This window comes from Anastrepha obliqua, chromosome 4 (assembly GCF_027943255.1).
Source record: "Anastrepha obliqua isolate idAnaObli1 chromosome 4, idAnaObli1_1.0, whole genome shotgun sequence".
Taxonomy (NCBI): Eukaryota; Metazoa; Arthropoda; class Insecta; order Diptera; family Tephritidae; genus Anastrepha; species Anastrepha obliqua.
This window is the reverse complement of record NC_072895.1, coordinates 111,790,346-111,813,231: the sequence shown is the minus strand read 5'-3', so window position 1 is coordinate 111,813,231 and position 22,886 is coordinate 111,790,346. Positions and strand designations below refer to the sequence as shown.

Genomic DNA, 22,886 nt, shown 5'->3' with positions numbered 1-22,886 from the left:
AAATTAAAAAATAATGTACAAGAAATATTATATATATCCAAAGTAAAATATTTATTTTGTTATTTTACGAATTTTTTTTATTTATTTAATATTTTTTTTTTTTTAGTAGTAAAGTCAAACATACAACCATAGGTTATAAATAAATTATCTAGTTTTGGTTCTTTCAGTATGTATATAACTTCTGTCAGTATTGATTGGTCAGTTTTAGGAGAAACCCTTTCAGACAGATCTTTGCATGAATTGCATTTTGCTGAGGTTTTAATAAAACATAAATTGATAAAAAAATGTAATAAAAAATTTGTGTTGTGTGAAGAACGAGTGAAAAATTAGTAATTTGTTGAAGACTATTGAAGGAATTAAAATTTTTGAAGCTGAAAGCCTCCGTTGCTAGCGCTGCGTTATGTTTTTGTTCATTTAACAATTCTATTATTTAAAATTAAAACAAAAAAAAATTTTGAACAATCGAAAACTTGATAGTTTTTGCTCGATAGCGTCCATCACTACACTTGGCGTAATTCAATGACAACAATTGTTTTGTTTGCGCGTGTAGTAGATAATCGAAAAGTAGCGGTTTAACTGAGTAAATTATTGAATTTTGATTAATTTTTCAGTGAGAAGTAATAATTTTTTAACATTGCAGTATTTCCCAACAGTCGCGCATTTGGTTAACAATGTTTTCACTGTGCAAACAGTCTCATCCCGCCACTGGGGTGGAATTCGCAATTTGCTGTCACTTCTTCAACAATTCTGAGGAGAACCTTGTCATAGCAGGCGCCAATATACTCAAAGTGTATCGTATTTTTCCTCATCTCGATGCCGCACAACGTCAAAAGTTGCTAAATACTAACGATTTGCGTGCACCACCAAAAATGCGCCTGGAATGTCTAGCAACCTATACCCTTTATGGCAATGTTATGTCGCTACAGAGCGTATCGCTAGCGGGTTCCTTACGTGATGCACTTCTCATAAGTTTCAAAGATGCAAAATTGTCGGTAATGCAACATGATCCAGATACATTTGCTTTGAAAACGCTTTCCTTGCACTTTTTTGAAGAGGAAGATGTGCGCGGTGGATGGACCGGACGTTATTTTGTACCAATGGTACGTGTTGATCCAGATTCCCGTTGTGCGGTGATGTTAGTATATGGTAAACAATTAGTAGTGCTGCCATTTCGAAAAGACAACAGTTTAGATGAAATTGAATTGGCGGATGTAAAACCTATAAAGAAAACACCAACAGCTTTGGTGGCTCGCACACCAATACTTGCTTCGTATTTAATAGCATTGCGCGAATTGGACGAAAAAATTGACAATGTGCTTGATTTACAATTTCTCTACGGTTATTATGAACCAACGTTGTTAATACTATACGAACCAGTGCGCACCTTTGCTGGACGTGTTTGCGTACGTTCTGATACTTGTGTGCTTGTAGCAATATCATTAAATATACAACAACGCGTGCACCCAGTAATCTGGACTGTAACTGGATTACCATTCGATTGCTTACAAGTTTTCCCTATACAGAAACCGATAGGCGGTTGCCTAGTCACAACTGTTAATTCCATAATTTATCTTAATCAAAGTGTGCCACCGTACGGTGTCAGTCTAAATAGTTCAGCGGATCATAGTACAAATTTCCCGCTTAAGCCGCAGGATGGTGTGCGCATCTCACTTGACGCGGCGAGTCTCACCTTTATTGACATCGACAAATTGGTTATCTCGCTTAAGGGGGGCGAACTATATGTTCTGACACTATGCGTTGACTCTATGCGTACGGTGCGAAATTTCCATTTCCATAAGGCCGCGGCTAGTGTGCTGACCAGCTGTATGTGTGTCTGTCAGTCGGAGTACCTATTTCTCGGGTCACGCCTAGGGAACTCCCTATTGCTGCATTTCACCGAAGAGGATCAGAGTACTGTAATAACACTGGAAGATGTGGAAACAAACGAAATGGCTGCAGCTAACGACGAGTCTTTGCCTAAAGCACGACGCATTGAGGATGAAGAGTTAGAGGTGGGATTTTCGAATTGATACTGTGCTTTATATAATCTTAACGTAATAATGTAAGTATGTAATATATACTTTTTAGGTATATGGTACAGGTGCAAAGACCTCGGTTCAATTACGCAAATACATTTTTGAAGTCTGTGACAGTTTGCTAAATGTTGGCCCCATTAATTTTATGTGCGCCGGTGAACGTGTGGAATTTGAAGAAGATGGCGTAACGCTTCGTCCGCACGTAGAGAACTTGGCTGAGTTAAAGATTGAAGTTGTCGCTTCTAGTGGTCACAGTAAAAACGGAGCACTTTGTGTCTTCGTTAACAGTATTACACCGCAAGTCATAACAAGCTTCGAGCTAGAAGGTTGCTTGGACGTATGGACCGTGTATGATGATGCCAGCAAGAAGAATACACGGCACGATCATCACGACTTTATGATATTGTCGCAACGTTCCTCATCGCTAGTACTACAAACCGGTGACGAGATAAACGAAATTGAGAATACCGGCTTCAGCTGTCAACAACCAACCATTTTTGTCGGTAATCTTGGTCAAAATCGTTTCATAGTACAGGCGACAACTCGCAATGTGCGGCTGCTACAAGGTACACGTCTCATACAAAATGTACCCATCGATGTGGGCTCACCAGTGGTGCAGGTCTCAATTGCGGATCCATATGTTTGTTTGCGTGTGCTAAATGGCCAGGTAATAACGCTAGCTTTGCGTGAAACAAAAGGCTCACCGCGTCTTGCAATTAACAAGAATACAATAAGCAGCATGCCTGCAGTGATTGCAATAGCCGCATATAAGGACTTGTCTGGTTTATTCACCGCGAAATCGGATGATGTGCTCAATCTAACAGGCAGCGGTGGCAATTTGTTATACGCTGGCTTGGGATACATGAAAGCGGAACCGCATATGAAAATCGAAGATGAAGAGGACCTTTTGTATGGTGAGTCGGGTAACGCCTTCAAGATGAATAGCATGGCCGATCTTGCAAAACAGTCGAAGCAAAAAAATACTGATTGGTGGCGACGTTTGCTGCCGCAAGTGAAACCCACTTACTGGCTGATCACAGCGCGTGAATCGGGTACTTTGGAAATTTATTCAATGCCCGATATGAAGTTGATGTACTTAGTGAACGATGTGGGCAATGGCGGTATTGTGCTTAGTGACTCAATGGAATTCGTGCCAGTGCCACTTAGCAATCAGGAAAATAGCAAAGCCGGTATACTCTTAAATTGTATGCCGCAACATGCAAATTCACCATTGGCTCTGGAAATCAGCATGGTGGGTTTGGGCAATCAAGGCATGCGTCCACTACTTCTGATACGTACGCGCCTTGAATTACTAATCTATCAAGTGTTCCGCTATCCAAAAGGTCATTTAAAAATCCGTTTTCGTAAATTGGAAACTCTTAATATGCTAGATGTGCAGCCATCCAGTATGGAAGTGGATGATTTGGAAAGTGAGCTGGAATCATACAATCTACAGGAGCGTTACGTCAGCAAACTACGTTACTTTGCCAACATTAGTGGGCACAATGGCGTAATGATCTGTGGCGTGAATCCACATTTCCTTTTTCTCACCGTCAAGGGCGAGTTGCGCGTTCACAAGTTTTATGGCAATGGCGTTATCCGCAGTTTTGCGCCCTTTAACAATGTCAACTGTCCTTACGGGTTTTTGTACTTCGATCATACGGCTGAGCTAAAGATATCGGTGTTGCCTACTTATTTGACCTACGATTCCGTGTGGCCGGTGCGTAAAGTGCCGTTGCGGTGTACACCACGCCAAATAGTCTACCATCGCGAAAATCGTGTCTATTGCCTAATTACGCAGACCGAAGAACCTACCAACAAGTACTATCGCTTCAACGGTGAAGACAAAGAATTGACAGAAGAAAATAAAGGCGAACGATTTATCTATCCCAATGCTTCTAAATTTGCCATGGTTCTTATGAGTCCGGAGACATGGGAAATAGTGCCAGATGCTTCCATAGAATTCGAGGAATGGGAGCATGTGACCGCTTTCAAAATTGTAAAGCTCGCTTATGAGGGTACCCGTTCCGGTCTTAAAGAATACCTTTGTATTGGTACGAATTTCAACTACAGCGAAGACATCACTTCACGCGGCAATATACACATTTACGACATAATTGAAGTGGTACCTGAACCAGGAAAACCTCTAACGAAGTTTAAATTGAAGGAAGTTTTCAAAAAAGAGCAAAAGGGTCCCGTTTCAGCCATATCTGATGTGCTCGGCTTTCTGGTAACGGCACTGGGTCAAAAGATATATTTGTGGCAGTTGACAGATGATGATCTCATTGGGGTTGCCTTTATTGACACAAATATCTACGTGCATCAAATAATATCGGTCAAGTCACTAATTTTAATTGCTGACGTTTACAAATCTGTCAGTTTGCTCCGTTTCCAAGAGGAATTCCGTACACTATCGCTTGCGTCACGTGACTTCAATCACCTGCAGGTCTACAATATTGAATTCATGGTGGACAACAGTAATTTGGGATTCCTAGTCACAGATGTAGACAAAAACTTCCTGGTCTACATGTACCAGCCAGAATCTCGCGAATCTATCGGCGGCCAGAAATTGATACGCAAAGCAGATTATCACCTTGGTCAGGGGGTAAATACAATGTTTCGTGTACAATGCCACCAACGCGGCCAGCACCAGCGACAGCCATTCTTATACGAAAATAAGCATATTGTATTCTTTGGTACTCTGGATGGCGCGCTTGGCTACTGTCTGCCTTTGCCTGAGAAGGTGTACCGGCGGTTTTTAATGTTGCAAAATGTTTTGCTGTCCTACCAAGAACATTTGGGTGGACTGAATCCAAAGGAGTTCCGTACGGTGAAGTGCTCTAAAAAGTTATCGCTAAATCCGTGCCGCTGCATTCTTGACGGTGATCTAATTTGGTCTTACACAATGATGTCGACAGCGGAAAAAAGTGAGGTGGCGAAAAAAATTGGCACACGCACAGAAGAAATTCTGGCCGATCTGTTGGACATTGAGCGTATTGCGGCGGTATTCTAAGGCACTTTATTATTTAAAATACTTACTGTTATTCTTTATGATTTAAAATAGTTGATAAGTACTTCAGCAGGTAGTTATGTGTACGATAAAACAACAATATGTCTATGATTAATACAACAATTGGACTAAATAAATTATTCTTAAATAATTGTAGCCGTTCAACTTCCTTCAGATTTCAAATTTTTTTTTACATAGCTTCTAAATTTTTTCAATGGATCAGGAAGTTGTTGAAGGTATGGTGACTTTAAAATAAATCAAACTTGTTTTAAATTAGTTTTTATTATTATCGTTTAGTTTATAATCATTGATCTCTTTTACTTTTCTCGACAGTCAGCCTAGCGCCTAAAACTATAAAATGGCATATCATAGAACTGCCATATTTTCGGTCGCGTTTTATCTACCTCATAACGTATACAACGCTGCCAGAACGTACCGCTTTGATGTTCCTTACACCTCACGATAGGATACCCATTCGCGAAGCACTTCTTTCTTGTGCCAAAGTAGACGCGTCCCAGTGTATTTGCCACCATATCGTTAATGGTTTGCAAACAGTTTAAAAAAGTTTGCTCACAAGTGCACTTCAAACTGAAATTATTTAATTGCTTGTGAATATCCTCCACTAGTTTTGGAAAACCAATTAATTCAATCTTACTTACATTGGAAACAAATCGGTATTATTTAGTCCATGTAAGGTTTGACGTGGTTCCAATATCTCCTCGCAGTGGTCGTGCGCCCGACAACACATGTCCGCCTCACGTTGTGTACCTAAATCATTGTAGTTTGCAGCTGTATTTCCAGGACCACACCACTTTGTGCCTGGTACTGTTATGCCGGTGTAAGGAATTGGAGGCAATGCTTGTTGATAGATATCCTCCTCTTCGAATATTGACTCTTCTTTGAAGGCTCCGACAATCGTAACGAGAAGTAGAGTATTGAAAATAAATGTATATTTTAAAGAATTCATGATTCGTAGTAAGCTGTTAATAGACTAAATTTTGAATGCAAAACTTCAAAGTACCCAAGCGTGTGCCAATCGCAGATTGTTGTGAAAGCCTATTGACCTTAAACGTAAGTAAGGCTGATAAGCCATAATGACATTGTGCTGAAATTTCAATCCAACGAATTATTAAAATTTACCTTGTGCTTACATATAGTACATACAGAGACATAACTTAATGTTTCCAAAACCTATTTACAATATTTACACATGGATTAAATGTATGAAATTTTGCGCCATTCTACGCTTCAGCGAGAGTTTAGTTATGATATCGCAAAGTCCCGTGTTTCTGAGGTGTGTTTGATTGTACTACAACAATACCAACTGCACGCTGAGCACATAAACTAAATGGCAATTGTTATGCACTATAAAAAATTCCTACGTGTAACTAAAAAAGAATTCACATGCAAGAATGTGTATGGCTCTTGTACGCAAAGTTTAAATGATGTTTTCCTTATACCGTGCATCATTAGTTTTTCGCGTACAGTTTCTAAATTACATACTTTGTTTTCAGACATTTAATTTGTAGATGTTTCCTCTTCTCATTTTTTCCGTTAAAGAGCCAACTTCCTGTTTCTTTGCGTTTGTCAAATGCATTTGTACGCAGGATGCAACAAATCAGCTGTTTTTTGTTTTGATTTTCAGACCACTTTAAGCAACTGCTGATTAGGTTTCTTAATTGTAGTTAATTTACGTGGTACTCAAATACGTTTTTAAAATGTTGCTTAGACATTTATTAAATTGCGCTACAACTAGAGTGAATAAATTCACTGCAGCTACATGCGTATTAGGCTGCAATTCAGTACGTGGTATTAGTTACGTGCAGGGCCAAGAGCCAGAGCCAAAAATACGTGAATATTTTTATTTTATAGATCATGAGGGAATGGTAAGAAGTTTGAAATTGAAACTCTTTGTGTATTTTAATAATGGTCAAGTATTAAATGCTCTTAGCTATTTTTGGATGATGCTAAAATGAAGAACTTCACTTCATGTTTTAAGGAGAAAAAATTTCTAAAATTTTTCTTCAGTCGTCTAAAACTGAACGATACAAAACGATATCGCGAGGATTTCCCATATCTATCCCTATGTGGACGCGAACGTAATTTTATACGTTGTGATGATACGCCAATTGTCTTCACACATGTATCACAAAATTGTGAAGGTAAATATCTGCAACAAAGAATATAAACTTTATTTTTTGCTTTCGTATACCAACTATTCCAGATAATGATCGTTTGTTATATGCGCATGGCGGGGAGCAGCTATGCACCGAATTTCTGCCACAAAAAATTTATATGAACCCTCAAACAGGTCGGGTTTACCATCCTGCCTGGCCTAAAGTGGGTGGCATTGGTCTGATACGTTCGAAATTAGCTATTGAGCTGAGCCGAAATTTTGAATTTATTAACGGTGAGCAGGAACCGCCCACACATTTTACGTGGCGTGGTCAACGTGTACAATTGGAAAATGATTGGGTGGGGCATACGCAACGCTATGGAATATTTGAGCAAGCAACACACAATTAAAGTTGTGATAAACTTTCGATAAATATATTTTTCATAATGTTAAATACTAGCAATATATAATATTAGTAAATTAAAAAAATACGTAACATTTTTATAAGCTACTAAATGTGCTTAGTTTTATTAGTCAACGCTGAGTGGTTTGAATTCACCTTCCTTTACCCAGGAAAGCCCATTCGACGGCACAGCTACATTTTCTGCAAGTTCCTTGCCTGAAAAAATACGATCACGTACTGGTCCATGCACGTCGGCGTCGAATTTCTCAAATACTATATAGTGCGGATCCTCAGTTGGTGGTTCATCGTAGATACGCTCTTTGCTAGTCGTAGCGCAATCCTTTGCACGCGCTATGAATTCAGCACGATTCTGTGTTAGCAACTCCGCCGCCTCGGCATTATTATATTTAGCGCCTGCAGTGGCGAGACGTCCGCACTCAATGGGGTCAACAAATATAGCCTGTATGTATTTCAGCAACTGCCAAATGTGATCTTCGCCACTCCGCCAATAAGGAAAAGCGCATGAAATATCTAAAGATCCGGTATAGGGGCAAATTAGTGGATGTATAATTTCATTTTGAAATATAACGGTCTAGAAATTTGTAAACAAAAATATAATTAGTTGATAGAAATAGTAAAAAATGCTGGTTCACTCACAGGCAAACTTTTGTCATCGGGAAATTTATCCGGCAAAAGAATTGTGAAGCGAAATATCGCATCTACGTAAAAGCCTTGACGCACGAATATAACACCAAACCACACTAAAATGAATGAACGATGAATGTTATATGTAAGAAAATGTAAATTACTTTCTCTTGACTGAACTTACATAGTGAGTTTCCATAAGATGGTATCACATAAACTCCGCCTATTTTTTCTGACTCGATCATTTTACTGCAAAAATAGTTATTATTGGTGTTCTATATCTGTAAATAGACGTACGTATGTTTCTACTTACTATTCCGCAAGAATTTTATATTCCTGCTGTATGGTGGTTAGCAGCTTATCTTCTTCCTTATGTGCATCCAGAGTCATTTTTTTTTCAGATTTAGTTTTTAAGAATGTAAATAGAGCAGCTCACAGCAAATAATGCAGGAATTGAAGAATTATAAGCGAAACATAAATAAATACAATGTGTGAAAGTATGAACTGTCACTGCATAGTTGCCAACTTTGCGCTTTTTGAATATTAACACGCCAAACAATAGTCTAGTGCCTTTAAACTTTAGTTTTAAACTAAATGCATTTCTCATAGATACTTAAAAACATAAAGTTAATTGAAATATTTTATTTTAAGCTATGCCAGTACTGAATTTACAAGAATTTACAAATTTTAATACATTGAAATGGGTTCAAGCCATAGATATTCAAGTTACGACGCATAAATATTCATATCAGAATCCATATACTCGTATCTGAATTCATTTGAAAATATGAAACATTTTATAAATTCGGCTCTTGTCATTTCCATAATCAAATGCAGAAGTGGAGCAAGTTTTCAGAGTAATGAATACTTTTAAAGCGAAATTCGTAGCCCTTTATTCATTTAATTAAATTCATAAGTCGACATAAAAAATGATTAAAAAAGAGAAAATTGTGATTGTGCCAATTATAATATACCTGATGATGTAAACTGCCATATCCATAGTAAACACGTTTATCCAAATTCAAAATATAACTTGTTGCCATAAAATGATGAGAAAATAAATTTTGAAAATAATTTGTGATATAACTTAAGCAATTTGCTGTGTTGCTATTTTGTAATAATAATTAGTGTAATCCTGAGTGAATCAAGAGTTGTCAACTATTTTTATTAAACTCAACACCAACAGAGCAAGAACCGATTAAACACAGCTCATACATAAGTATATATGTAAAGTTAATCATATGTTTTCTTCAAACAACAGCACAAGTTGCAACCTATACAGGCGATCGAAGAAGGTGGGTAAAATAATTTACTATTGTCTTTGTTAACTTAATTAGCAAGTTGATTAGGCAACTTTTCTTTCCTAGGTTTTAATTAAACAATCACGGGCAAAACTCTTCCCTAAATATAAAATACCCCAAAGATATTTCTGAATGCTGAAATTGGAATTGAAGGCCAGCAAGAAACAAAGCATATTTGACAGTCAACAGATCGTGGTAACGTAGCAATACATACGCTAGTTTGTGGTTTAGTAGTTGTCAAGAAACCTGATCGTGGCGGAACAAAAAAGTTTGCATCAGCGCAACATTCCCAAGGCTTATGTGAGTAATACATTAGATTGCAGTGACTAAGTTCGTGAAAGCTATGAGCACATCAATCATTGCCAATTTGTGCATCTACATTCTTACTTGGAATGTAGGAACTCATCATCCGGGGGACATTTCTATGACAGAAGTTTTGTCATTAAATGGAACAACTTCGTGTCCAGACCAGCAATTGCCGGATATCTACGTTGTGGCATTGCAGGAGGTCAGTACTGATGCCAAAAATCAGATCCTCAACATCTTCAATGATGACAAATGGACATTTAAAATAAGCGAGCATCTCGTCCCTCACGATTATATTAAGGTAGGGACGGAACAGTTGCAGGGAATACTCATAATGCTCTTTGCGCAACCCAAGCATGAACCCCACATGAAAGATATTGAAGTTCAGAGCACACGCACCGGTTTGGGTGGATTTTGGGGTAACAAAGGGGCTGTAAGCATTCGAATGAGTCTCTATGGTACGGGTGTGACATTCGTTGGCTCGCATCTAGCTGCACATGACAACAAGTTGAATGAACGTATTGAAGACTACAATCAAATAGTGAATAATCATCACTATAAAACTCCAAAATATCGTAGCATTTTCGATCATGATTACGTTTTCTGGTTTGGTGATCTCAATTTCCGGTTAACCGGAACTGATTCCGCATGGGATGTACGCTCATTGGTGGAGCAGGGCAAGCTGGATGAGTTATTGGAACGTGATCAACTATCGTTGGTGCGCTCGACAGGCAATGCATTCGCACTACTCACCGAACAGTTGCCCACTTTTCCACCCACTTTCAAATTTATCGAAGGTCAATCCGAATACGATTTGAAGCGACGTCCAGCATGGTGTGATCGCATCTTGTATCGTGTGCAAGAGAATCGTTATCCTGATATAACATTGAATATTACACAAATATCGTATAAGTCGCATCCGGAGTATATTCTCTCCGATCACAAACCCGTGTCGGCTGAATTTCTCTACAAAATAGAGGCACAAACACAGACAGACGAGGAGCTGTACGAGCTAACACATGGTGGCGGCAGTACCGAAACGCCTTTAGCGAGTGTAACTATCTTATTTGTTGCAGCTTTGTTGACATTATACTAAAATTTCGCAACGCAACTTGTTTGTTTTAATTTTTTCTTGTTTGTCTATCTGCAGCTCGATAGCGAAAATGCTCAGCTAGCGCCATTGTATTAAAGCAAAACAAAAACGTTTACAAAACAAGATATTTTAAACGACAAGTCTGATAAGCAGAGCCAAGTGTTTGAAAGCGTGATAAGAGCCAAGGGCCCAGCAAGTGAAACATATGCTATTTTTTTAGTCTCAAATTTGGTTGTATTACAAAAGAAAAATAAAAAAAACGTCCACTTTTTGTTTTTATACACTATTTCATATCTCGATTACATAAATCTCATTTTTAAGTGAGATATTTAAATTTTATTTATTTCTCTTTAATGCTTGCTCCAGTGTAAAGTTTCTGATTTACATACGTACATACATGCATGTATTTGTATTTAATTATGTAAGATGATTGTTACTTATAAAGTTGCATTATTAAACAAGCTTTAAAACGACAGCAATACTAATAGTACCTTAAGATAAATTAAACGAATGTACATAGATTTATAAATAAAGTTTTCTAACAAGCTGCGTTTGTATAGAAATTTAAAGTTACTCGAATAAAACTCGAAAATTTGTTCTACATTTACATATATTAAACTACTATTGTGTATACTCTATAAAAACTGTTTGCATACAACAACGAGCATATGAAAACTTTATTACGTAAGCAAGTGTAGTTAACAGTATTAAAAGTATAGTCAGATATTCAAGAATTAATTGCTCAGCTAATGAAAAATGTTGAAATATAGCATTTTAATATATTCTAATAAGAAACCATAAAAAATTGCCTTTACACGAAAAATTGTCACATATCAAAAATCGGTCAAATGTAAAGTCTCGATATGTTCACATGTAATTGTAGAATAAAGCAGTCGAAGTAGCGCGTTATTTTTATATATACTCATTTACATTTCTAAAAATAGTAAAGTTAAACAAATTTGTATGTACACATATTTTAAAAAATAAAAACAGATATAACCACAAGTTTTTGGGCATTTTTTACTATTACTTACATGTAGGTATATGTAGCTAAAAGAATGATATATTACATTTTAAAAAGCATATAATAGTTATGGCACAGGCATTCTTCTTCTTGATTGTTGCGATAACCGCTTAAGTGATTTTGGCCGAGTCTAACAAAGCGCGCCAGTCACTTCTTTCTCATTCTAACCGGTGCCAGTTGGAAACAATAAGTGAAGCCAAGTCCTTCTTCACCACCAACACCTCTTCCTCTGCTACCATCAGCTGGTACCGCATCAAATACTTTCAGAGTCGGAGCGTAGGTAGAGCCACAAGGTAGGCCTCTGACTGCATACGAGCATCTACCATAAATCAGTTTTTTTATTGGAATCAGAGTAATTTATGGCAAATCTCAATGAGTTTAATTTAAATTTTTTCGGTTTTTATTCTGGATGTTGCTGTTGTTGTGGCAGTTCATCAACTGGTGGACTTTATTCTGGCAGACTACGGTTGCTAAACCAAAGTGCCTAGTTTGGACAAATACAATTATCTTGATTTAACCTTCGATCAGGATTTTTCCGCCAGACTTCGCCGAAGGCCTTTCTTATCGAGTGGCTATTCTTCAGTGATTTTACATCGTCGAGATTGGTCTGGTGCGCGCCCTTGTTAAGGCAGAAATTTCAATTATTATTAAGTATACCCAAACCGATTTTTTGACGTGATAACGTCTGATAATTCGATTTAACAGGCTGCAACGAAAACGAAAAAATGTGTCGTTACCTTGCTCATTAGTGTTACCTTGCTCATTTGTCGTTACCTTGCTCATTGCCGTTACCTTGAATGAACTGCAAGCGAAAGCGCGGAACGAACGACAAAGCAAACAAAGCAAACGGACGGCAACGTTCGACATCTTGCTCTCTCCTACTTAAGTGAGCGTATATGTGTATGTTTATGCGCATATGTACATATATAAATTCACGTATTTGTATTTGTATATGCCTTCTTATTGATTATTATTAATTTGATTTACTTGAAGAATTTAAAATAAAACCAAGTTTGTTAATAATACCTGTTGTTTTAATGTTATTATTATTAATTTTTTTATTATATATGAAGGAAAAAATGTATGGTACCATTAATATTTACCATATACCTTATAAGATATGTTGTATACTAATATATGTATATAAACATGCAGATACATATACAATTTCGCGCAATTTTCAAAAAGAACAAATCTATATGTAAAGATGCATACAAATCATATGGGCATATCAAATATACGAATCTATTCCGTACGCAAGCAAATGTAAGCTAATGTGCTTGAACTGCAAGCGAGAGCGCGGAACGAACGACAAAGAGCACAATCGGTCCCCGCGTTCGGCAACGTTCGACATCTGGCTCTGTCCTACTTGAGTGAGCATATATATGTATGTATATGCGCATATGTTGGTATATAAATTCACATACTGCATATGCCTTCTTCCTGTGTGCATGGTAATGAACCATTTCTCTCTTGAGAATAGGACGAAGATAGAAAAAGTAGGAAATGAAAGGGAGTGTTTCGAGTGTAAAGTGTCTTGAAAAAGGCAAATCGATGATGGTGCCTCTTAGTGTTGTTGACTTATTAACGTCTGATGCACAATCGAAATTGAAGATATCTTTCATGACTTTGATAAATGTTTCGTCATTTTGCACGTTTGTGTAAATGTAACTTGACCTATTCCATTGCAATTCCATTTACCTCCTCCTCTATAGAGTGAGAGCCCGCGACGCCCAGACCTTCGTTAAATTATAAAAGTTGGAAATTTTTCTACATACGTCTCCTATACAGGTATAAGCAAACCCAGATTATTAAACCTGGGTCGCGGTGGCTTTGGCAGGTAACAGGTAGTAAAGGTGAGTAAAATTGAGTCTCAAATTTGTAATAGTATAAAGCTTAGTTTTTATACATTTCAACTTACAATCATATCAGAAACTGCCTCGTCCATTGGCGGACACTTAGGGCGGTAACAACCCCTCCCCAGACACCCTAACATTCTAATTATTTATAAATCTACTTTCGTCATAGTATAAAATCTAATTTTTATATATGTTATTCAGAGATCTATAAAAATAATGTTTTCACAATCCCCAGACAGTTTCGATGGTTCCCCTATCTTCCCAGACATAAGGAATTCCACTCCAGGCGTGAGCGCGATGAATATATATGTACGTTGGTGCGAGTGAAATAGCGCGATTGGTCTACGGCGATCTTTTTCTGCGCATCAGCTGTCTTATACTCTGTATAATACTCCGTATTGTATATTATGTAGTGTGAACTGTTATACGTACAGCAAGCGTTTAATAATTTATTTGCAAAATTTATTATAAAATAAGTGGTCTAATTGTGATAAAGTGTTGTCATGGAAACGGAGGAACCGGAAAAAAACAAATTAAGTTGTTTTATTTGTAAGAAAAGTGAGGGGAAATTAATATTGCTTTCTGAAGAGACATTAAAGAAGTGCGGAACTGTTTTGAAAGTCAGAAAAAAACACAACCTTAAATATGCGAATGTTATTTTGCCTGATGAATATACAGATGGAGGTTATCACCGGGAATGCCATAAAACATTCACAGGCGTTAATAAACAGTACTACAATTCGGAGCCTGCAGATTTAAAAAAGAAAAAAAGAGTAAACAAAGAGTCGATTAGTGTAGACAATTTATCTCCAGATACACCGATAGTACGTGAGTTCACTACCGAACTCGCAACAAAATCTCCAAAATCATCAGAACAAAATTTATATTCTGAATTGATAAAGCTCCAGCCGTCAACCTCCACAGAACAATCTCATTTACCGCCTCAACATACAGAACCTTCAACAATTTCACAATCGACTTTAGCTAGTGAATCAGAGGTCTTACAATCGACAAGTTATCAAAAAAATGGTGACATTAGTACACCAGATGTTACTGAAGTAAACAATGTAATTGAGGACGTAAATACTCAACCCGAAAATGTTGTCAGTAGTAATGACTCTCCGATTGTTTGTATATTTTGTAATAAACAGAAGAAGAAAGTGCGCTCAAAAATGCTTCCACTTCATGCAGCTGAAACAAACCAATTTAAAGGTAGTATTTTTTCTAACATTGAAGGTTTAGAAGAATATAACGAGTTTTCAACTACATTGAATAATTACTCTGCTCCAAAAATATATTATCATACTGATTGTCGAGTTCATTTTAACAATGATGTGTCGTCTAAAAAAAAATCATCTAGTAAAAGTCATTGGCATTACAATCGAGAGTATCACAGACAAGTTTTTGACGAAATTGGCAGCATTATCGAAGAAGATATTATTAAAAAGGGACGATGTTATTTTTTAATATATTTACATGAACTGTATAAAGAGTCATTGGAAAAAATTTATCAAGATAATTCCGTTGAAATGAACTTCGTTTTCACAGCATACTATCTCGAAGAAAAAATTATGAAAGTATATTCTGAAGATATAAAATTTTTTACTATTCGAAATAAAAAAATTGTCGCACCTAAATATTTACAATCAATAGATGAATAATGATTCCCGGAAAGTTTTATCAGGTATTAATGAAGAATGGTCATGCCCGGAACATGAGGAAGCTGATACCAAAATTATATTTCATATCTGTAATTACAACTTTGAAGCAAATATAGTAATTCGAACTGTTGACACTGATATTGCCGCTATAATGCTTGCTCATTTACATCGCTTGAAAAATGATTCGACCATTTGGATGCTGACGGGTACTGGAAACAATGTGAGGTACGTGAATCTAACAAAGATACACGCCCAGTTAGGAGAATCCATTTGCCGAAGCTTGCCTGGTTTCCACGCAATAACAGGGTGCGATTACAATCCGGCATTATTTAGAAAGGGAAAACTAAGACCTTACAAACTATTAAAAAAAAAAAACGATGAATTCCAAAAAGCTTTTATAAAGTTCGGCGAAAATAAGTTAATAGAGGACAGCAGTGAACAGAAGAACATTTTCAATAGTATTCAGAAATATATATGCAGTGTATATAATGTTCGGAATGCAATTGATGTCAATTCTGCTCGAGTTCAGATGTTTATAGACTCATACAAAGTTTCCGACATTAATGAGGCTTTCAATCGAAAAAAATTGAGAAACTTTGATGCTAGCAGTTTACCACCTTGTGAAAATGAGCTACTACAGCATTTTTTACGAGCTAATTATATTTGTACGATTTGGAACAATGCTCACTTAAGAAAACCTACTTCACATAAACCTGAAAATAATGGCTGGGTACTGGAAAATGATCAATACCATTTTAAATGGTTTGAAGGAGATCAGCTACCTACTTATGTCAGTGATTCTCTACAAACTTTGTCAGGTATGTTATAATGTTCACTGTTTATGAAGAAATTATCAACTATTCATAATTATTCTAACTTGCTTTAATTATTACAGAAGCTGATGAAGACGATGACATTCATGAGGACAAATCCGCAGAATGGAGTAGCGGTGATGAAGATAATCGAGATACCGACGAGGACGATGAAGTTGATTAAATATTTTTTTTGATTTAATAATAATGTTTGACACATTATATTTTTACTTTGTATTGCAATGGCTATAATTATAAATATAATTGAAATCTTTTTCGATTGGTTCAATTACGATCTAAATTATTCTCTCTCCTTACAGTAAAACTAACATGCATACAAATTTATCTTCTTAACTTTAAACTTCTAGAATTTTACCATCAGCTGTCGATTTTTCGTATTTTTTTCTGCACAATACTAGAAAAAATTTTCGATTGATATTTACAACTTTCGTAGATCTCCACTTGACTCAATAAAAATCGCATTATTGTATTGTTGATTTAATAAATTGTTAATATGAAAATTTTTCTGCGTTCTCCTTTAAAAATTTACTTTTTTTATCTGTTATAAATGTATATAATGAATTTTCTTGATAAATTTAGAGAACAGATCGCACTATTTCACTCGCGCCAACGTACATATATATTCATCGCGCTCACGCCTGGAGTAGACTTCATTATGTCTGGGAAGATAGGGGAACCATCAAAACTGTCTGGGGATTGTGAAAACATTATTTTTATAGATCTCTGAATAACATATATAAAAATTAGATTTTATACTATGACGAAAGTAGATTTATAAATAATTAGAATGTTAGGGTGTCTGGGGAGGGGTTGTTACCGCCCTAAGTGTCCGCCAATGGACGAATCAGTTTCTGATATGATTGTAAGTTGAAATGTATAAAAACTAAGCTTTATACTATTACAAATTTGAGACTCAATTTTACTCACCTTTACTACCTGTTACCTGCCAAAGCCACCGCGACCCAGGTTTAATAATCTGGGTTTGCTTATACCTGTATAGGAGACGTATATAGACAAATTTCCAACTTTTATAATTTAACGAAGGTCTGGGCGTCGCGGGCTCTTAGTCTACTATATCCATATAAAATATCTATCAAACAAATAAAATTAAAATTTTGTTTTGAAAATTGCAACCATTCCATCAATATTTTCTTATGATGTTGTCACGTTAAACTATCGTCAGTAAACCGACTTTACAGACAACCTCTTTTTTATAAAAAGTTTACACTAGGAAAACTTCCTGCAACTAGCACTTCCTAACCTTCCCAAACTCCAGGCTTGGTGAACTGAAATTGACAAAGGTATACTCTAATGTGGAATAGTGTTTTGGATTATCAAAAGTATGCGATGGACGTTTTCTTTCTCCGCTAACTCCTCGCATTAATAAACACTAAGCAATAATTTGTTTCGATGCCCGCAACAGTTACGTTTTCTCTTTGGTTTTAGAGCATGATCAAGTATAGCATCGTAAATGACAAAAAGAAGCGGCGTTCCACGGCAGTCGGTTCTATGTTACCGGAACGGCGCGAATTTATATCCGGTCTAGGACTCTCACTCCTGTTGCATTTCCCGTAAGCGGCTTAAACTCTAATTTGCATTGATCTTGTGATTTAACACCTTGGAACTTTTTTCTTTGGGGCCACGTGAAAGAGAAGGTTTACTCCAACAACCCAGTGCCGATTCAAGACCTCAAAGATGGAATTTGTGAGGCTATCAAGGACACAAGACAGCCACTTTGGAATTCGGTTATGGAAAATTTCGTGAAAAGGATATTGTCCTGTAAGCGCGTGGTCGTGGTGGTCATTTGCTTTATGCTATTTTCTACTATTAACGGCATACCTTCCTCTTTATAACGAAATAAACATGCGATTTATATTAATGGTCTATCGATAAGTTCGTGCGGTTTTACAACAGATGGCGTAACTTGATTATTATTCCATCGATCCACATTTCCAAACATTCATTGGAGAGCTACTGTCGTAAGGCACAAACGTCAGTATAAGTTTTTTATTTGAAGCGTAAACAACAATATTTTTACCACACTTGAAAATGTCGAATTTCGTGCCAAATAATGTGTTTTTGCGGGGAATTCTTCTTCATTATTTTAATATGAAGAAAAAAGCAGCCGAAAGTCATCGTATCTTGGTGGAAGTTTATGGTGAGCATGCTCTAGCTGAGCGAACGTGCCAGAAGTGGTTTGCACGCTTTAAAAGTGGTGATTTTGGCTTGGAAGACGAAGAACGCGAGGGTGCGCCGCCAAAGTTCATGGATACCGAATTGGAGGAATTGCTCGATCAAGATCCGGCTCAAACGCAAGAAGAGGTTGCAAAAACTTTGGGAGTTGATCAATCAACCATTTCCAAACGTTTATAAGCCATGGGAATGATCCGAAAGGTAGGCCATTGGGTGCCGTATGAATTGAAGCCAAGAGACGTTGAACGCCGTTTTATGGCATGCGAACAACTGCTTCAACGGCACAAAAGAAAGGGTTTTTTGCATCGAATTGTGACTGGCGATGAAAAGTGGGTCCATTACGACAATCCAAAACGTCGGGCAACGTATGGATACCCTGGCCATGCTTCAACATCGACGTCGGCGCAGAATATTCATGGCCTGAAGGTTATGCTGTGTATCTGGTGGGACCAGCTGGGTGTTGTGTATTATGAGCTACTGAAACCGAATGAAACGATTACGGGGGATGTCTACCGACGACAATTGATGCGTTTGAGCCGAGCACTGCGAGAAAAACGGCCGCAATACGCCGATAGACACGACAAAGTTATTTTGCAACATGACAATGCTCGGCCACATGTTGCACAAGTGGTCAAAACATACTTAGAAACGCTCAAATGGGATGTCCTACCCCACCCGCCGTGTAGTCCAGACCTTGCGCCATCCGATTACTATCTCTTCCGATCGATGCAACATGGCCTGGCTGACCAGCACTTCCGTAATTACGATGAAGTCAAAAAATGGATCGATTCGTGAATTGCGGCAAAACCGACCGAATTTTTCACAAAGGGAATCCGTGAATTGCCAGAAAGATGGGAAAAAGTAGTAGTAAGCGATGGACAATACTTTGAATATTAAATTTGTAACCATTTTACGTCAATAAAGTTTCAAATTTCGAAAAAAAACCGCACGAACTTAAACATAGTCCTATTAAAAAATAGCATTTTTCTTTGAATATCAAAATAACACCTCTTTTTGGAAAATCCTTTATAATAAATCAAATAAGAGAAGGAGTACCGGGAATTGTTCAATAAAACGCTAAATAATTATTGAATCATCAAAATTTATTTTGTTGCCTTAAAAATAGGCTCCATTTGAAGAAATATATGTCAACGATTAGTCCAGTTATCAAAGCACCGTTTAAACGCATTTGAAGAGCTGTTCTTCAGCTCCTTCAGCGAATTTTCCTTAATGGCCTGTATCGACTCAAGTCGGCGTTCGCGGAGTAGTAATTTAAGTTCTGGGAAAAGGAAAAAGTCACAGGGGGCTAAATCCGGTGGTTGTTCGATGATATTTGTCGAGTTTTTGGTTGGTTGGTTTGGTTTTGTTCACGCTATGAGCCTTGTGAGATGGTGAGAATGTTCTTTATTTATCGTAGAACCATTTGGAACGAATTCCAGCCACCTTCTTCCGATGAATTTTTTTAAAGAAATTTAACTCTCTTAGAACGAGTCGAGCAGCCAACCGTCTTATGCCCAATTGATGGTATAAAATGTTGCGAATTGATTCGTGAGACACGCTAAGGTCACGAGCTACCTCCGCCAAACTTAAATGATGGTTTCCAGCACCATTTCCTGGACTTTAACGATGTTTTCATCCGTTGAAGTAGTTGATGGGCGACCAGACCGGGGAAAATCTTCCACGACTTTTCGGCCCTTTGCAAAAGCCTTATACCACTCGTAGACCCGTGATAGTAAATTTGATAAAGCACGCTCGCCATAGGCTTTCTGCAACATTTTCAATGATTCGGCACTCGAAATCCCGTTCAAAACACAAACTTAAGACAAATTCTTTGTTCGATATTTTTACCCATAGCGAAAATCGCAGAGTACACCTGCGGTTGACTGATATAATTATTTAAATGCCAAAAACAAGCTAATTGACAGATCACGCTCAAACTCTGCGACACTATGAGGACATTTGTACCAACATTCCAGCAGAAAAAATTTAGACATACATACTTGTATGTGTAACGCAAGCTTTTTAAATGAACAATTCCCGATATTTTTTTAACAGTTACAGTAGTTACATAGTTTATGTTTTACTGTAGTTTTACTTATACATATGCATGTACATTGTCGTTGTTGTAGCAGCATTGTTTTATTTATTTACCTTTTCAACTTCACGCTAAGTTGTAAACAAATCATTTGGAAGTAAAGTTAGCCTCATGAAAATCCCCTTGAAAACAATCCCATTTATAAGTAAGCTTGTGAAGCAGTGTAAATAATTAAAATATTTGCATGCGAACTTGAATTTTTTTATTTTTAGTTAAAATATACAAATTATGTAGATGTACTTGTACATACATACATACGTGTTATCTTACTTAATTCATGTCTTATAAAGGATTTCCTTCTATTAGATCCAATAAGTACCCGTGTTTGATGACAGAGGGCATTTCTGAGTGAAGTTGGTATTGGCATCGTGTGCTGCCATCTATCAAACGACAGCAAAACAAATTATAGACTGATTGATAGGTTAATTTGGATTTGGCAGCTATTTGAGTAAAACGTGTTTCGTGATTTTCGCTAAGATGGAAAAAAAGCAGTGTCGGTCGCTAATTCGCTTTTTGATTTTGGTTGGGAAAAAAGGCGAGAAGCTAAAAGCAAAGTTGGATCTGTCTTTGGGGACGCTTCGCCAACTATGGCCACAGTTAGATATTGGTTCCACGAATTTAAACGCGGGCGAACATCCGTTTTTGATGAGGAGCGACCAGGACGCCCGGAGACGTGGTTGCTGAGGAAATCATTCAAAAAGTCCACGACATGATTCTGACTGATCGACGAACGAAAGTACGCGAAGTAACAGAGGCCCAAGGTAAGTCGACCGGAACAGCAATTAATATTATAAATATGTTGCATGATAAGTCGGCGATGAAAAAAAAAAATACCAGTCTAACGGTTAGACGCGATAGAAGTGAAACCTTCCGTAAAACAAACTGAGAGAGAATGAGACGAAAGCAGCATTAGGAGCGGAATAATTCTGTGGTCATAAGCAATAATCGCCTAAGTCGTTAACTTTGCTTCCGAGATAAATAGCTTTTTATATACAGAAGCGTTTCTGAGAAATGTAGAAAGAAGCTTTAAAAAACTGTAAATACATAATTATTGATCATTTCAAGCACAATGCTCAGTTAAACAATTATAATGAAACTTGCCTTTGTTTAGGAGATATTTAATAAAAAGAAATAAAAATGTTTATTGCAAACATAACATATGATATAAGAATGACTATGTTGACTAAGGCTTTTACTGTAAAAGAATTGGTTGCTGTTTGTGTGGCACATATTGAGTTAAGGAACTATTGCATATATAAATTTACCAAGATAAAGAGTTAGTCCATTTCACTAATACGAGTTTATTAAAAAAAAAGGAATTTTACAAATTCATTATTTTAAACTAAATGACATTTTCCGAAAACTTAATATATTTTTGTAATATTTATATGTAATATTTATTTAAAAGTATAAGTATAATAAAGGATATTTTTTTTAGAGGTTAGGTTTTCAAGTTGGCACTCCTTTTTTCGTAGATGGTCTTTTTGACAGCTGTCACTTGATTTATGCTAAGTTTGGTTGCCATTTCATAATGAATAGACTTACACCTGAACAACGTTTGCAAATCGTGCAAATTTATTACGAAAATAATGGTTCGGTTCGCGCGACGCATCGAAGAAAATTTTGTTCAGCGATGAAGCTCACTTTTGGTTGAATGGGTATGTCAATAAGCAAAATTGTCGCATTTGGAGTGAACATAATCCACAAGCCATTGCTGAGACGTCGTTACATCCTCAAAAAGTCACTGTTTGGTGTGCTCTATGGGCAGAGGGAATCATTGGTCCATATTTCTTTAAAAATGAAGCCGGCCATAATGTTACAGTCAATGGAGAGCGCTATAGAGCCATGATTAATGACTTTTTCGTGCCTGAATTGGACGATGTTGATGTGGACGACCTTTGGTTCCAACAAGACGGCACTACATGCCATACAGCCAACGCAACAATCGATTTATTGAAGGAAACTTTTGGTGAGCGCATTATCTCGCGCCGTGGTCCTGTGGCGTGGCCTCCAAGATCGTGCCATATAACACCGCTGGACTATTTCTTGTGGGGCTATGTGAAGTCGCTTGTCTACGCAGATAAGCCCGAGACGATTGACACCTTGGAAGAGAATATTCGGCGCGTTATTGCTGACATACGGCCCCAATTGCTGCAAAAAGTGGTCGAAAATTGGGCCTCTCGGCTGGAATTTATTCGAGCCAGCCGCGGCGGCCACTTGCCCGAAATCATTTTTAAAACATAATGGCAAACCCTTATCTTTATAATAAAGCTAAATTCTTGGCCATAACATTAAATTATATACGTTTTAT

At 37.1% G+C, this 22,886-nt stretch overlaps 6 protein-coding genes across 7 annotated transcripts; 4 read left to right on the top strand and 2 right to left on the bottom strand.

Moving 5' to 3' along the window:
• The first annotated feature begins 509 nt into the window (after positions 1-509).
• On the top strand, positions 510-5,282 carry LOC129244447 (cleavage and polyadenylation specificity factor subunit 1). The gene is made up of 3 exons (XM_054882080.1): positions 510-580; positions 641-2,012; positions 2,089-5,282. The coding sequence occupies exons 2-3, from the start codon at positions 672-674 to the stop codon at positions 5,047-5,049; spliced, it is 4,302 nt and encodes a 1,433-aa protein (XP_054738055.1). The 5' UTR covers positions 510-580; positions 641-671; the 3' UTR covers positions 5,050-5,282.
• A 27-nt stretch (positions 5,283-5,309) lies between these two features.
• LOC129244448 (phospholipase A2) lies at positions 5,310-6,049 on the bottom strand. Its single transcript, XM_054882081.1, has 2 exons — positions 5,706-6,049; positions 5,310-5,634 (listed from the first exon to the last, which is right to left on the bottom strand). Exons 1-2 carry the CDS (start codon positions 6,011-6,013, stop codon positions 5,385-5,387), a joined length of 558 nt encoding a protein of 185 aa, XP_054738056.1. The 5' UTR covers positions 6,014-6,049; the 3' UTR covers positions 5,310-5,384.
• A 624-nt stretch (positions 6,050-6,673) lies between these two features.
• Positions 6,674-7,678, top strand: LOC129245893 (UPF0598 protein CG30010). Its single transcript, XM_054884327.1, has 3 exons — positions 6,674-6,932; positions 6,998-7,208; positions 7,271-7,678. Exons 1-3 carry the CDS (start codon positions 6,765-6,767, stop codon positions 7,570-7,572), a joined length of 681 nt encoding a protein of 226 aa, XP_054740302.1. The 5' UTR covers positions 6,674-6,764; the 3' UTR covers positions 7,573-7,678.
• On the bottom strand, positions 7,569-8,704 carry LOC129245892 (protein crossbronx). The gene is made up of 4 exons (XM_054884326.1): positions 8,524-8,704; positions 8,395-8,459; positions 8,223-8,326; positions 7,569-8,157 (listed from the first exon to the last, which is right to left on the bottom strand). Exons 1-4 carry the CDS (start codon positions 8,598-8,600, stop codon positions 7,693-7,695), a joined length of 711 nt encoding a protein of 236 aa, XP_054740301.1. The 5' UTR covers positions 8,601-8,704; the 3' UTR covers positions 7,569-7,692.
• Positions 8,705-9,423: 719 nt separating this feature from the next.
• Positions 9,424-11,915, top strand: LOC129245347 (phosphatidylinositol 4,5-bisphosphate 5-phosphatase A). 2 transcript variants are annotated; one of them, XM_054883449.1, is made up of 2 exons: positions 9,424-9,505; positions 9,578-11,915. In XM_054883449.1, the coding sequence occupies exon 2, from the start codon at positions 9,855-9,857 to the stop codon at positions 10,911-10,913; it is 1,059 nt and encodes a 352-aa protein (XP_054739424.1). In that variant the 5' UTR covers positions 9,424-9,505; positions 9,578-9,854; the 3' UTR covers positions 10,914-11,915. The 2 variants fall into 2 exon arrangements, with proteins under 2 accessions (XP_054739424.1, XP_054739425.1); XM_054883450.1 differs by lacking the exon at positions 9,424-9,505 and having other exon boundaries at positions 9,545-10,871; positions 10,968-11,915.
• Positions 11,916-15,836: 3,921 nt separating this feature from the next.
• On the top strand, positions 15,837-16,481 carry LOC129245382 (uncharacterized). The gene is made up of 2 exons (XM_054883500.1): positions 15,837-16,272; positions 16,350-16,481. The coding sequence occupies exons 1-2, from the start codon at positions 15,984-15,986 to the stop codon at positions 16,448-16,450; spliced, it is 390 nt and encodes a 129-aa protein (XP_054739475.1). The 5' UTR covers positions 15,837-15,983; the 3' UTR covers positions 16,451-16,481.
• Positions 16,482-22,886: the final 6,405 nt, after the last annotated feature.